At 40.5% G+C, this 16,347-nt stretch overlaps 1 protein-coding gene across 5 annotated transcripts in view; it reads left to right on the top strand.

The window, feature by feature from the left end:
* The window catches only part of FBXL4 (F-box and leucine rich repeat protein 4), a 152,486-nt gene that overhangs the window by 57,113 nt on the left and 79,026 nt on the right, over positions 1–16,347 (top strand). For all 5 annotated transcript variants that reach the window (XM_090037134.1, XM_090037137.1, XM_090037136.1 and 2 more), the window contains one exon: positions 7,517–7,761. In XM_090037134.1, the coding sequence (XP_089893260.1) occupies positions 7,517–7,761 (245 nt within the window). The remainder of the gene's footprint in view (positions 1–7,516; positions 7,762–16,347) is intronic.

The raw sequence follows: 16,347 nt of genomic DNA, 5'->3' as shown, positions 1-16,347 counted from the left end.
GTTCATTATTTTTGTTGTTGCGCTCATGCCTTCCTTTCTTCAGAATAATGAACAGTTATTTTCTGATTGCTTTTCCCCAAACCTACCTTCCACCCTTAGATTCTCAACCATCTCCTCCTTATTAGTCAAACCAAGTCTAAAACAGCATCTTACTAGTAGTTTTCTTCACTTTTGAAATAAAGGTTTTCCCCAACATATTCAAGAATGTGATTGATTGACTTTGTTCTGCTGTATATCTTTACTAATAGGGATCTGTTATATGAGACAACGTCCTCCATAAATACCAGATCTCATACTTTCAGTCTTCTCATAGCTGCTCACAATGCTTCATTTAGATCCTCTTCATGGTTAAGTGACCTATAGAGACTGTTACTGTAACATCACCCCTATTCTTTTCCCCTTTTTTCTTCAGCCAAGGACCTTTAACAAACCTTCCTTGAACTTAAAATCATAAAAAACTAGGGTTGGAAGGGACGTCAGGAGATCATCTTGTCCATCCTCTTCTAATATGTCATGTTGCCCAGCCCTCTAACCATTTTTGTTGTCCTCTGCTGGGCTCTCTCCAATTTGTCCACATCCTTTCTGTAGTGGGGGGGCCCAAAACTGGACACAGTATTCCACATATGGCCTCATCAGTGCTGAATAGAGGGGAATACTCACTTCCCTCAGTTTGCTGGCACCACTCTTACTAATTTAGCTATAGCAGGCTGTGGGCTTGTAGTGTAGGGGCTTGTAGCAGGCTTCACAAATCAGGTTGGAGTAGGCTGTGGACCTGCAGAGTGTATATCCGAGCTGTGGGAAGTAAAACGTGATTGGCGACCTGCCTTGGAGGACTGGGCTGGCTGATGAGAATAATTAGCTGGCACAAAAGAAGTTAAAAGGCTCCCAAAAAAGGGAGTGACGGAGGGAGAGGGAAGTGGAGGTGCTTGGCTGGCAAGCACAACAAAATCTATACCCTTCTATATCAGTATTGCAGTCCTGTGATTTGTACTGCTAGTCATATGTGGTGTTAATTATGTCATACCTTTGGTTGTGTAATAAGACTTAAAAGTTTTCTTGTTTTATTCCCGGTATGCCTAACATTTATGTATAGATACCTCAGCTAGTTGCCTCATTTTTTCACTCCTTTCTCACTTGTGGCCCTAGTACAGTTTCCCATCTCCCCAAAGCTTCATGAATAAGTAGTTTAATAATGTTTTTAATATTTTTTTTGTTTAATAATGTTGACTTGCTTATGGGCTTATTACCATCCAATTCACATCTAATGTTAAACCTTCCTAGCAGGTCATGTCCAAAGATTCTCTTCTCTGTCTTCATTAGATGGACCCCATTTCTTCCCACTGTTCTTTGTTCTCAGAACACTGTCCCATGCATGAGGGAGCTGAAGCTCTTCTCTTGACAGCTTCTGTGAAGCCGTGCATTCATCTCCAAAATATGTCTGTCCATGCCTGGTCCTCTCCCCATAGTTTGGAATGTTGATGAGAACATTATCTGTGCTTCTGGCTCCTTCACCCATGCTCCCAGAGTCTTGTGGATCCAACTGATGTGGTCAGGATCGTACTTGGCAATATCATAAATGCACATATGGAGGAACAGTGTGGTTTAACAGTCAGAGAACCTGATGAGCCCTTTCAGCCTTTCCATAATGTCTTGGATTTGGTCTCCAGGCAAACAGCATATTTCCTGTCATGGTAAATGAGGTTGGCAGATGAATCTCTCTTTATTTTCCCCAAAAAAGGAGTCATGAGTCGCTGCCATCCTTCGTCTTTTGCTCTGCAGTCTTCCTGGGCTGAGGGTCATCTGGCTTCACCTTCCCAACCGCTGGGGGTCTGCACCTTTCTTCTGGGTTCCAGGCCTGCATAACAGTTTTTGAGTTTACCAGTTAGAAGCAATGGGAGAAAAGTTGAGTACTGGCTGCTGTGTGAGGTGCCCAGTAAGCCAGTCTCTTCTGTGTTGATTCTTACTCCCATGTTGCCACTGCAGTTCTTTCAAACTAACTAGTTTTCTGCATCCTGGATGTTTATTTATGTTGCATCCTTCTGATTAAGGTCTGTGCTCCCATTTGGTTTTTAGGCAAGCAACCTTTAACTGCAGTTTGCTTACGTGCTTGCTGAGGCATATTTGTGTCTCATTTTACATGACTCCACTGGCAGATATTTTCCATGCTGGTTGATGCACTGTATCAGTGCCTCCGCTATGGACAGGCTGAGTTCCCAGGGAGTCAGCACCGGGACTTGATTGGTGACCTCCAGAGTATGGATGTCTACTTAAGCAGGGCTCCCAGAGGTGCAGCAGACGAGCTGTCAGCAGGCTGGAAGTTCAGCTTTTTCACCCAGGACGTGTTCTGCCTTCTGGTATCTATAACCTAGGGGTCTACTTAAAGTGCAAAGGCAAAGTAAAAATCAAAGGTTGCTCATGGGAGCCAGTAATATTTTTGCAGTCTTTTTGAAGCGTGCCTTCCTGCTCCCCCCCCCCCCCCGCCCTGTTGGTTGGCTGAGAGTGCTGTCTTTCTTGAAGTCCCACCCCTTGCTGTTAATTGGCAGAGAAGGCTGCCCTTCATGTGGCCCTACCTCTTGCTGCTGCTTGCTGGAGAGGGGAGAGGTTGCACAAAAGGCAGCCCTCTTGGCCAATCAGTAGCAGAGGGAAGAGGGGGTGGCCACCATCTTGGCTGCTCCTCTGTGTGCTAGCGATTCTCCTTTCCCCCCACAACCCGCCCCAGTGGGCTGCAAGGTTGGGCCATAGTAGTTGTTGGTTCCTGCTGGAGAGGCAATATTTTATTTTCTCCAGCAGTTCCATGCAACATCTTGGGGAATGCCAGTTTTCATGGTGATCATAGGAACCACCTTTTTTCATGGTTCCCATGAAAAGCATGAAATCACAAATTGAGTAGATCCCTACCTATAACAGCTGCAGGGAAAAATAGCCTACCTCCATTACCTAACTTAATACCCTATATATCTTAGCCTTAGGCCTGTATAGGTATTTAGTTTCTACTGGAAGAATCACTTTTCTCCTGGTAGAAATCAGTAAAGTGCAGGTTTTCAAACCTTTTTTTGTGGAGCAAAAATGGTCACTCTGGGGGAAAAAAATAACCCAACAACAATGATACAGAAATCACTCCAGGGAGAACTTCTCCTGGGAGATTAAATGTCTGTACACTTTCCCTGAGCTTAACTCCTTCTGGGGACCAGGAGCAGTGGAGCTGTGGAAGAGGCTCATATGCCTTCTGGAAACTGGGGTCACCCCAGTTTGGCAAAGGTCCAGGGGACAGCCACTTCCATCTGCCCCATAGACTACAAAGAGCAGGAATGAGCAGGTACCAGCTACTTCTTTCCTGCTTCTCATACCAGAGTTCCTGGTATGAGGAGCAGAGAGTCAGAAAAGTAGGATTGAAAGGAACCTCTAGAGTAGGGATTGGCAACCTCTGGCATGTGTGCCAGAGCTCGCATGCAAGGCCATTTTGCTCATTACACTACCACCCACCTGGGCAGCTGCTGATAGTTGTGGGGTCCAGGTTGCTCTCAGCAGGTGGCCAAGCTCCATGGCTGGTGGCAGCTACCCAGAGCCTGGGCTGACTGCTGGGGCGGCACCAGCCTCTTCCCAGTGGAGGAGTCTGAGAGGGGCCTGTGCTGCAGGCAGGAGCTGCATGGGCTCAGCTGCTTGGGGCGGGTGGTGGCAACCTGGGTGGTGCTGGAAGGGGCAGGCAGTGGCAGCCCAGGCAGTGCTGGAGGGGTGGCTGTGGGGGAACTAAGGTGAACTTTGGCTTCCTTTCCTTTTCTCTTCTTTTTCTTTGCCCTTTTCTCTGCCCTTTTTTCTCCCCACTTTTCTCTCTTTTTTCAATTCATTTATGATTGTTAACTATATTAATATGAAGTGCATCCTGCCATGAACCCTCCACCCTGATGTTGGTTTTCTGGCAGGCCGGCACTCTGGCACCTTATAAGGTAGACTTTGCCTTTTTTCCTGCACTCCAGCCAAAAACATTGCCTACACCTGCTCTAGAGGTTACCTAGTCCAACCCCCTCCCTGAGGCAGGATCAGTCCTATCCAAGCCATTCCAGAGGCCTCCAAGCTTTAGAAGCAATTTAAACTTTTGAGTATTCAGGTTTTCATTCTAGCATGTGCTAGTCCAGTCTTACACTGTTAAATGTTATGGACTTATTATTCTTGCAAAAGAGTTTATTTCTATTTTTCATTATCTTTGGTTTGCCATGTTTTAAGAAAGCAACTCTGGTATTGTGACAGCTATGTTTTTTTATATTGCTTTTTCCTTCTGGGCAAATCTTGTATAGAGTTTTAAAGAGTCTTCCATTCTTTTTAATTTTGCTGTTAATAGACTGATTTAGAAAAAGGAATATGAAACAATAATGGCAGCTGCTGTAATTCTTTAGGAATGTTTGATAGTAGCGATTGTTTGAAATAAATTCTGTGTGGTATGAGATTAGTTTACAAAAGTAGATATTTAGTTTAGCTGCAGTCTGGGAATTGCCCTGAACTCAGCATAGCACAGTACAACACAACACATAACATCACTCTTCATTAGATTGTACTTTATACTAGGATACATACACATAAAAAGTGTTTTTTTGACATACACAAGACTCTAGACTTGCAGTGATTAATGGTTATTAGCCTGTAGGCTTAGAACCTGTTATCTCTGTTTAATCAAAAGCAAGAATATATAACTGTCTTAATGTCATATTCTTAAATGCGGTTCCATTATATATTTTTTTTCATTTTGGATATTATGGAGTGGTATAGTTTTAGTTTGTTATCAAATAGTTTAACTAATTTAATGGGTTGAAAGGAACATGGGCGAGCTGTGCATAGTCTTGTTCACCATTGCCTTTAGTTGTAAAAGTAGGAAGTAATTTTGGACATAATTTTTGTTAATTTGGCCTCCCTTTTCTGATCAGCTTGCCTGCTTAACAGAAGAAGAGCAAACTCACCTAATTGCCTTAGAAAGACAGTGGGGAAAATAAGTTTTTGTGAAACAGAGAGTTTTCAGAAAATAGCTATTTCCTGTGGATTAAGAAAACTGTAATAGTAGAAAGATTACAAAATAGCCAAAACTGTTTGTCAAAATAGTGAAAAATTAATTAACAGTTTTAGTGAAGATATAACATGTTAGCAATCTAATATAACCACATACATTACCAAGGCAAAATCAAGGACTCTTCAGATAAGCCAGTTTTAGTAACCACACTGTCTGTCTCAGCTTTCAATGTAATTACTATTTGGTTATCAAAATACCTAAACATCCCGAATCCTAAGCTCTGAAGGAAACTGTCAGTCACAATAAAATCAGTAAGATCAACCACATCTATTTCCTCAGAATTGTCCTGAAATATACAATCTGAACGCTAGCCTCAACAAAATACAGTCTTTTGTGTTGCCTGAAAAAGAAGAAAGCTGAATACAAAATTGTTAGGAATTTGATGTGTAAAAAAATTGTACTGGTTCTATGGTACAGTTGAAATAAAGATGGTCAAGCTGAGTGAGGAGTCTGCATGTGTTTTGGATATTTATGCTATCTAAATGCTAGTGCTGGTTGGAAACGGCATTTTTCATTTTGGTGGATTTTTTTTTCAGTGTTGGATTTTTTTTCCTTTCCAAAAGAAAAACAAAAAAATTAAAATTTTTGTGAAATGTAAATTCAGGGAAAAATGTGTTTCAGGTCAGTTAAAACTTTTTTTTATTCTTTGACAAAATGTGGATGTTTCATTTAACCATATCACATCATTAGGAATCTCTGTAAATCATACCAGAAGTTCCCCCTGCAGCGGTGGCTTTAATGTTTTTCATTTAGCTCCTTGCTCCCCTTCCCCGATTGGCAGAGGTTTTAAATATGCCATGTGTTTTGCTTCCTTGGCAATCGGCGCCAAATGGCCCCAGTCAGCAGGACCCCTCCACGAAACAGGAATAGAGGGGGAAAGCAGTAAAATTAGAAACATTGAAGGAGCTGCTGCACTTGCAACACAAATTATGGAGATACCTACACATCATATCATTGCATAACAGTTTTTAAAGAACGAGGTAAGAAATCATTTTGCAATTTAAATTTGAAATATTCCCTCTTGAAAAAGTGACAAGGATTTTTTTTCAGCTTTTCCTTTTTAAGCCAATTGTTGTTAACCAGAGAGACATTTCTGCAAAATGATTTTGGCTTTTGTTGAATTGGCATTTCTAATGGAACAATATTCCATTGGAAATTTTCTAGCCAGTTCCAACTAATCATTTGTATTAAGATGTCTGTGAATGTGATTGTTGGCTTAATTGAAGATTTTTAGAGATTACATTGCTGAAATCTTAAATTTTTACATGGAAATTTTTTTGGTCTTGTCTACTTTTTTCATTAATATCCATATTTATATTTATTAATGGTTATGAGCAATGCTTATTTTAAAAAAGAAAAAATATAATGGGATAGGATAACTGAGAATAATTCCAATTTTTCATTTTCTCTTTTGGTGAATAATTTAAAAAGGGCAATGTTTTGTTGTAGTGTAGCTCCCAACAAAATAGCTCAGGATGAGGTAGACTGATAATTATTCTGAAGCCATGGTTGTTAACTTTGAAATTTAGGACTCAATCCAGTACCAGAGTGACCACTGCTTGAAGGGAGCAGGGGATACATTTCAAGTACAAAGCAAGAGAATGATTAGGCTAGAAAAGAAGAATTGGGAAATGAGAGCTCTCTGCATCTGGTTGTTGTCTAGTCAGATTGCAGGCAAAAATATAGGAGAATAGTGGGGGCATTGGTCCAGAGCTGAAGCATGTTTGGATCTCATTGCAAGAAGCAGAAGGGTAAGTCAGAAGAAATTCAAGGAATGGGAAAATTGAAACAAAGTCTGTGTGTGCATGTGTCATTTGCAAATTTGCTACAAGCTGAAGAAGTAAGGTAAATTTGCTACAAGCAAGAAGAAGGTGTGTATAAGTTGTCTTCTGATCAACTGAAAGGACAAACTTTGTAAAAGAACATATGTAAACACGGGACTACACTGTGTGCATCTATTAGGTACCTAAATGCAGTCCTATTTCATCCTGTTCTGAAGTCTATTGATATGTCTACATTTTTAAGATTGAGTCAAAAAAAGCAAGGGGGAGGAGAAGGATGCATGCATCTTGTATATTAAGAGGGTTTTAATTCAACCAGGGTGGAATAGAATCACATTTAGGCACCTAAATGCACTTATCTACCTAATAGATAGATTAAAATTTGTCCCCTAGTATTTACATTTTTTGTTAGTGTTTAAATTAGCATAAGTTAAGCAGCTTCATACTAATTTGAAAGATTCTTGCTTTTCTTCTCTTTGTTAATATATTAAACTGACAGGACCGTGGAGTCGTATTCAATTGTTAATCTCCAATTTGAGACATCCAAAAAAACCCCAAACCTTTTCTTTATCATTAGAACATCTTTTCTTACATTTTAGTTTTCCCTTAACATTTCCAGTGCTGTATGACCATCTGTGTTTTGTTGTTTTGTTTTGTTTTTTTTGTGTTTTCAATATAGCTCATCCAGTTGATTTTGAGTCATCTTACAGTACCTGACCTGTGTAGACTAGCACAGACTTGTAAGCTACTATATCAGCATTGCTGTGACCCTCTACAATACATTCATCTCAGTTTACAACCTTACTGGGCAAGGATAAATGACACATCTCTGGAGTATCTACAGTCTCGCTGCACTCTCGTCCAGTGGCTGAATTTATCTTGGACTGGAAACAGGGGAGCCATCTCTGTTTCTGGATTTAGCAGGTCAGTGCTAAGTGTACTGAGGTGATACAGCAAGCTCTGTGTTGAGTGCTGCTGTTTGGTAGTTTCTCACTAAATGTTTGAAAGCCTTTAAACTATCATATTTATATCAAAAGACAGGCAAGAGGCTGCTTTGATTTACCATAGAGGGTAGGGTTTCAGGATGAATAAAAGCATTCCCTTCACTATTTTCTTTAGATAAAACAAGAAGAGAAACACACAACGGCAGAAGTCAATGTAATGTAAAGTGTTAGAATTGTTTAACATACTTGATATGTGCATACCAAATTGTACTTAAGAAAAGTTTCCCCTCCAGTATGGAGTCATGTTAAGTTACTTCTGTGGATTGTGAAAGGATCTGGTTGCAATTAAGCTTACAGAAAATCTGTTTTCCAAGTAATACATTCAGAATTGTCCTTTATATAGATGATTTGTTAGTAGGGATATATTGAAATGGCTATAATATTGACCTGATTATGGTGCATTTTGTAGGGTAGCAGCTGTATGCAATCACTGGAATGAAACTTAAATGTAGGTTTGTTTATAAAAATGACTTGAGCATCTAGTCCTGTTGGCAAAGAGGGAGGTTGCACTTATAGCTTTACACCACTTATAGCTTTACACCAGACTGAAAATACTATTCTGTGGCAGAGCATTAAAAATAGTTAAATTGTAGGGGTATTTTTCTATTTCAATCTCTACATTCTCTATTTGCTAACATATTGTTTCCTGCTTTTTTGCTCATTTGTGTTAGTTAAGTAGTAATTATCAATGCATTTTATTATTAAAAAATGCCGCCTTCATCTGAAAGATAATCTACAATAGCGTGGAAAGCTGAACTTCACACTGATAAGAAACAGACATGTTGCATTTAATGTAAACTTTTCTGAAAATGTTCAGAATTCATTTTTTATAAAACTCTAGAGTACCTCAAACACTCGTGTCTATCCTGTTGGAGTGAAGAAAACTTCTTTCCTTGATATCATTCAAGAAAAAAAATTTCATTTCCAGGAACCTGAAAAGGACATCCAGTAGTATTATAGGTAGCTTCTCCTAAATTTAGATGTATGATTATGGTGAAAACAAAATATCCATACTCAAATAGGAAATTATACTTTCCAAACTAATCAGTTGTATGGATACCGGATAGTTTCATTATTAAAGTAATTGATATTAATTTTGTATAGTGAACACTAAAAACATGTGCATGTTCAATCATATAGATGTGCTGCTTTCATTTTTCTTATGTAAACAGTATAGGTTCATCTCATGGAAAAGTTAGTGCATAATATGTAACTGTATTGGTTAAATAGTGGTGTGGTTGATAATGAAATAAATATCCAAATTCAGAGAATTAAAAACTCTGCACAATAACAAACTTGCATTAATGGTCTTGGGTAGGGTTGAAAAGTTCTGTATTTGCTGATTACCTTTTACTTTACTGTTAAATTGATAGCTGTAGTGATTTTTTTTAGTCAGCATTTCTGGAATAAATAATAAATATACATAACTTGATTATTAATTAATAATCTCTCAATAAAAACTTTATTTTGCTCTTACAGTGCGCAACATGTGTTCATAAAAATTTAGGGCATAAATGGTTTTTGTAGATCTTGGAGAGAATTGCTTAAATTATATGTATTTATAGAAAAAGTTCTTGGGTGCGGGAGGGCAGTTGTATGTAGCCTGTTGGATTTTGGGGTTGGTGGATTCTCAGAAGCTTCAGTCATGCAACTTTACCATAAACTTGTGTCAGGACTTTTGAACTCATTTCTTCTTTTTTTAAAAATGTACCATTTGCATAGGCTTTTTGCTCTGGAGGATTTATACTTTGTTAAACAGAACCCTCCAAACCTTATAACACTTACTGTATTTACTCACATGTAAGGCAGCCCTGCATATAAGATGCCCCCCAAATAATTAGATTCTATATATGGAAAATGTATAAATTTGTAAATTTATAAATTTGTTATAGTCTTCCAGGTATAGAATCGAATTATTGGAGTTTGCTTTGAATTTGTCCCCTTCCCACTGCTGAGCACATGGAAGTGAGGAGCAAATTTGAAAACACAGATCTTGAATTAAATATACCTGTAGTAATTTGCATATAGGCGAATTATTACAGGTATCCATAAACTTAGTTTATCCAGAATTGATGCATATTACCTTTTTCAAAATTGTCGCAAGTTTTAGCACAAGTACATTATAAACACAGTTTAAAGGAACACTTTTGTACTTACTATATATAATAGAAACCATACTTTTATTTTATTTATAGATCGATATAGGGGTGGGTGTGGGTGTGTGCATACACACCATGTATGGTAACAGGAATGAGAATGGTGCAACTGTAAAGGCATGTGTTGGGCTGTCAGTGAACCATATCAGTCACAAGACAGATTGGTACAGGTATATACATATCAGCTGTCTTATGACTGATGTAGTTCACTTGATAGCCCAACACACACCTTTACAGTTACACCATTCTCATTCCTGTTACTATACATGATCTTAGTCAAAAGCCAAAAGGTTCATGATTTACCGTATTGTTCATTGGGCTGGGCCCCAGCAGAGTGAACAGTGTTTTAAGCCATAGTAACTCCATAGCTCAGCACTCCTCAGTTTGTGTGTGTATTCCAGATCCCCCCAATTCCTCCCCCACACGTGCACACAAAGGATCCACGTGCTAATTAGCTCCCCACTCATGACTGGAACCAGGTGTTCTTGTTATGAGTCCTTGGATCCTCCAAAAATGTATGTGCAGATGAAGCACAGGACAGCCCAATCCTTCCGCCTCATGGAGGGTGGAGCCACACTAATCATATGTTAGAGGCTGAGAGAGCGGGCAGCAGAGGGTTTCTAGGTGAACTGTTCAAGGCCCCATTTGGTGATGTTTGCTAGACATTTAAAGTTGATGAAGAAACAGGAATAATTGGAAATGGGAAAGAAAGGCATAGCTCAGCTGTGGAATTGAAAAGGAAATAAAAATATATGCAGTATAGTGGCTCACCATGACTTGAAAAAAGAGTTGGCACTGAGGGAGACTATGCTCAATGGGCACTACCGTATAGCTTATTCAGATACACTGACCTAGCCTTGTGGTAGGTTCACATCAGCATTGAAAGAGTGTTCTATGCCTTAAAGGCATAGAAAGGGATCAACAGCACATTGGGGTATAAGAAATAGAGGAAGGAGACCAAAAGTTCAAAATAAATGACAATGGTGGCAAGGATGAGGTGGAAAAGAATTGAAGAAAGGAAATGAAGATCTGGAGACATGGAAAGTGGACAAAAGTGGAATAGAAGGAAGGTGACAACAGAAGCAAAAGCGGAAGCAGCAAATGACAATGCCAGAAGGAAGACAAGAGCAAAGGAAAGTGTAAGACAGAGTGGGAGCAGCAGGCGAAGGTATATCGGGCAAGAAGCGGGGGATGACTGGAGCATTATGGCAAGCTGCTCTGCTGGGAGTGGTACAGTGGGGCAAACGTGGAAGAGGCACCAAGAAAAGCCAGAGAGGAGCGGAGGCGGTGGATAAAGGCAGCTTTAATCAACGATGAGAGGCAGATGGGATCGGCAATGAAAACATATAACTACCTGGAAAAGGTACTGCTTGAGATGCAGTACTGATGAGATGCTTAGAGGCGCAGGCAGAGCATCTCGTCGGTTTAATTGCTTTCTCAAACTGAAAGACTTGGGAATTGACTTACGGGGGTGGAGAAGGGTATGAGAACTTTTAGAAGAAATTTGCAGAGAAACGTGGAAGGAATTAAGAGAAATAAAGTTCATACTGAGGGAAAAGTCAAGATAAAGAGTGAATAGAGTTCAAATGTACTGATTTATTAGAGACAGAAGACACAGAAAGACAAATGGAAAAGTACATCCAAAGGGTCATGTTGATAGAGAAAGTAAGGGACAAATGTGGTATCCAGAAGGGGTCTTGGAGGGCATGAGTAGTGTTACGAGCAGACAAATGGAGCCTGTGTGGAGTGCTGTACCTCCCATCAGTGATCCAGATAGGGGCACGCTGACATTTTATAATATACCATGGGCAACCAAAATGGTGCAGCACATGTGGAAAGGGGGGCACCTGTATGCATGCTGTCATCTCATGGTGTTCTATGGATGTGAAGGGATGGGTCATAGAGCAGCAGAGTGGGAGGAGTCCCTAAAATGAACTACAGGTTTCCCTTGCTTTACGCTCTACATGTGTTCCTGGAAAACAGCTCATAACTCAAATTCATATAAAGGGAATCCACTTTACAATGTAACAAATAAGGATATGTTCCCAGACCTCAACTGTACTGACCTCCAGACCCATTTCTACCACTTTTACAAGACAATTTTGGTACTCACCAACAACAGACAGTACACACAAGCACAGACCACTATTGTAATAGTTTCAAGGGACCTGAGCAGATCATCAAGTACGACCCCCTGCCATGGGTAGGAAAGAGTGCTGGGGTCAAAAGACCCCGACTAGCCTTGTTTCGAAGACCCCCAGGCTAAGAGCTAGCACCACTTCCCTTGGAGGTTGGTTTCAGATCCTAGCCACCCTGACTGTGAAGTAGTGCCTCCTGATGTCTAGCCTGAACCTACTCTCAGTTAACTTGTGGCCATTATTCCTTGTTGCTCCCAGTAGTGCTTGGGGGAGCAGGGACTCTCCCATTGCCTGCTGGTCCCTGTTGGCCAGTTTACAGATGGCCACCAGATCCCCCCTCAGCCTTCTCTTGTGGAGGCTGAACAGGCTCAGGTCCCTTAGCCTCCCCTCGTAGGGCCTGCCCTGCTGCCCCCGATCATGCGAGTGGCCCTCCTCTGGACCCTCTCGATGCTGTCCACGTCCCTTCTGAAGTGCAGTGCCCAGAACTGGACACAGTACTCCAACTGCAGCCTGACCAATGTCGCATAGAGGGGGAGGATCACCTCCTTGGACCTGTTCGTGATGCATCTATGGATGCATGACAAGGTGCAGTTAGCCTTCCTGACCATGTCCCCACATTGGCAGCCCATGTTCATCTTGGAATCAGTGGTAATTCCAAGATCCTTCTCTGCCTCTGTGCTGCTGAGAAGAGAGCTCGCCAGCCTGTATGTAGGTATGCTGCTGGTTCTTCCTCCACAGGTGCAATACCTTGCACTTTTCAGTATTGAAACCCATCCTGTTCTCATCCGCCCGCCCCTGTAACCTGTCCAGATCTAGTTGCAACCTGTCCCTCTCCTCTAGCACTTGTCCCCACATCTTAAGTGTCATCTGCAAATTTGAACAAGGTGCTTTTCACCCCCTCGTCCAAGTTGCTGATAAAGATGTTGAACAGTGTGGGCCCAAGGACTGGGGATGGCAACTACAGAAACACGTTGCAGGCAATGAGCGAGGAGCACAGATCCACACAGGAGACTACATTTTGGTGCGTGTCACTCTCACAATGCACTGCACAAAGCAGCTGACTGTGGGCTTCCACCACACTGATCATATAAGAGTGAATTTACCTCACATATAACAAAATTTGTTGTAAAAGTCATTTGCATAAGAGAGAATTCACACATACAGAATCTGCAAGGGAAATCTGTATTTGTAAGGGAGAGGGACCCTTGTATCATAGGTTCCCCAAAAGCCTTTGCAATCCTCAGACCCCTTGAGTAACAGCAAAACCCAGAGGAGGAGATGGACACTGAAGTAGAAATGATAGAAGAAACCCCTCAGGAGGGTGAAACAGGAGGGGGCAACATTCCTGTGATTGAGGCAGTGCAGGAGGAGATAAGTGATGGAATGAAAGGGAAAGTAGGAACAGCAAACAGCTCAGGCACAGAGGTGGGGATGGGGAAGAAAGAAGACACCATACAGACAACAGAAATGGAGCTAGAGCAAAAGAAAGAACCTGAGAAACATGTTGGGAAAAGAAAGAAAATGCAGGGGCTGATGACCAGGAAGAAGAAACCTGATAATGAGGGAGGTGAGTTGGGAGAAGAGGCAGTGATCAGTTTCCTGTCACTGGTCTTCAACGCAGACTTCAGACCAGAAGGTGGGAAGTGGCAGGAATATGCAAGCTTTCCTGAATGTGAAAGTGATCTGGCAGCTTACAAAGTCTACAGGAATGCAAGTTAGGGAGAGGGAGAAGTAGACTACCCTGAGCATTAGCATGGATGAACCTTAAAATGACAGGTGTACTCAGCTCAAAGCAAGCATGGACAAATTTTAAAGGGATAGGCACACTTATTTTAAAGCAAGGTTAAATAGCATTGACAATAGTTTTATTTAATGTCAGGAGTATCTTAACAAGGAAAAGATGGGAACAAATTGAACCAATTTTGAGCCAAATAAGGGCAGACATATTCTTCCTATGAGAATGTGGTGCACTAGGGCAGAGGGATTATAAACACTTTGAAAAAAGCTGTAGATGGGGACTGTTTTGGTGGTTAGGGGCAAATGAGAAGGAAGTGTCAGGGTTAGCAATATTATTCAGGACCCCAGAGATGAGAGCAAAGCATGTAGAGGTCATCAGTGGAAGATTGGAGTGAATGATATTATCAGTCAGGGGAACAAAATTAGAAATTTTTGGTGTATGTGTGCTGCCAGAGAGGGAGGGAAGGAATGCACTGCTTAGAAAGCTAGTGATTTACATGGTTGGGGGGGGGATAAGGGGGCTGCCACATTTAGGATTGTTTGTGTGAAATATGTAAGTGCAATATGCAAGGTGGTAATGAAGAGAGGGGAAAGTAGCATATATCTCCTGATTTTTAACCCAGCTGCAATTTTGAAAAAATGGTAAGTATATCAGACCTCTTTGAAGAGTCCATGCGTGTGGCAACCACTGATTTATTATATCAGGATGGAAGGATTCATGCAGAGGTATAAAATAGGCAAGGTAGGGCAGGGAGATAGGAGGGCACTGGTGGGAAACTTGAGAGAAGGTTTAGGTGGTGTTGGGGAGTTATGGTGGGTAAACAACTAAAAAGTGAACATGCTGACCTATCATGGATTGTTGTAAGAATATCTTCCCAATGAGAGAAGTGCAACACAGATGGGCTTGATGAGCTCATCATGGTACCCAAGGGAGAGGTGCAGGAAAGAAGAAACAGTGGGATGTGTTTTGGGAACGTGTATATGCAAAGGGTGTTTAGGAAAGAGTCCACCACTTTGAATGTCACCAAAGTACAGCTGCTGTTAGCAAAGGAGATGGTACTATATGGACTCATACCAAAGGGACCAGAGGAATTGTTATTAAGGACTTTATTAGCATGTTTTAAAACTAGTTTATAGAAAGTAAGAAACCTCTAGGTGTTTAAAAGGAAAGTTTTAGGACAACTAGAGTACATAATGCTAGACTTCAACATAACGACCATCCATCATGATACAGTGCTCAGTCTGATCTTCCAAATCCTTGAAAATGTTTCCCAGTTGCTCTTGAGTTACTGCACTAATTGTATTGGTGATCCTAACCCAAAGTTCCACCAAAGAATGTGGTTTTGACAAGTAAACTACACTTTTAACGTGTCCATAAAAAAAAAAAGAAAAAGAAGTAGTCCAATGGCTACAGGTCAGGTGAATGAGGTGGCCAAGCAATTGGTCCACCTCTGCCTATCCCCTTCTTTGGGAAAACATCATTTAGGAACTGTCGTACATTCAGAACAGAGTGGCACAGAGCTCCATCTTATTTAAGAATAAATTTGTTATTACTCATGAAGTCTAACATTGTGTACTCTAGTTGTCCTAAAACTTTAATAAATTTGCTTTTAATTGCCATTTACAGATTGTTTTTATCATACCTCTAACATAAGTTATTAAAGTTTAAAAGTGCACAAGGGACTTTATGAAGACCTTGCATATTGTTTAAGGGCTTAATGTATGTAGTTCTGTTTTTGATTATATAATTGTTTTTGTGATTTGAAGTCTTGGTAAAACAAGATGTTCAATATGTGTAGCTTTGTAAGTATAGGGTGGTAAATGTTGTAATAAAAGTGGTAAAAAAAAAAAAAATTCCCTTCAGTATGCTTGCTCTATAGGGACCACGTTTTTTATAGTCATGCTCAGTGTTGGCTGTATTTAATCACCTTTGTAGTTGGTTTCCATTACTGAGCACATGCTGCTTTTGGTATTAGTTTAATGATAGTGTATTTAATGAAGTTTACTTGTGTGAAATAAGGCAAGGGGATTTTTCCCTTCATCCTGACTTGTTCACGAAGCTGTCAATATCTATCTTTCTTGCTCTATAGAACTGCCTTTCTGTTTTTATTAACAATTTCCTAATAAAACTTTCCTGTCTCAATATTTAGCACTGTCCTGTTTCTATTTCCTGGACCCAAGAAATGGATGGTTCACTTCCCATTTGGTCATTGCTAAATGTATGTACATCGTATTTATTAGAGGGACATTCATTTCTCATAGATATTAATGTAAATTCTTGTATCTTATTTCTGACGGGTTGATTTTCCTTCAACAAAAAATCTGTGAAATAGCTTTTTTGCTTTTCACACTTATCTTCACTTGCCACCATTACACTGTAGGAGATTCCTTTTGGAAGTTCTGGGCTTTGGGCCCTGCATTCTGTGAAACCAGGGGTCTTCTGCATTACTTCGGTATTCTTTAACAAAAAATAGT

The sequence above is a fragment of the Crocodylus siamensis genome, chromosome 1 (assembly GCF_052110815.1).
Source record: "Crocodylus siamensis isolate JL-2025a chromosome 1, ASM5211081v1, whole genome shotgun sequence".
Taxonomy (NCBI): Eukaryota; Metazoa; Chordata; order Crocodylia; family Crocodylidae; genus Crocodylus; species Crocodylus siamensis.
Note: the sequence above shows the minus strand (reverse complement) of the source record. Positions and strands in the feature narration are given on the sequence as shown.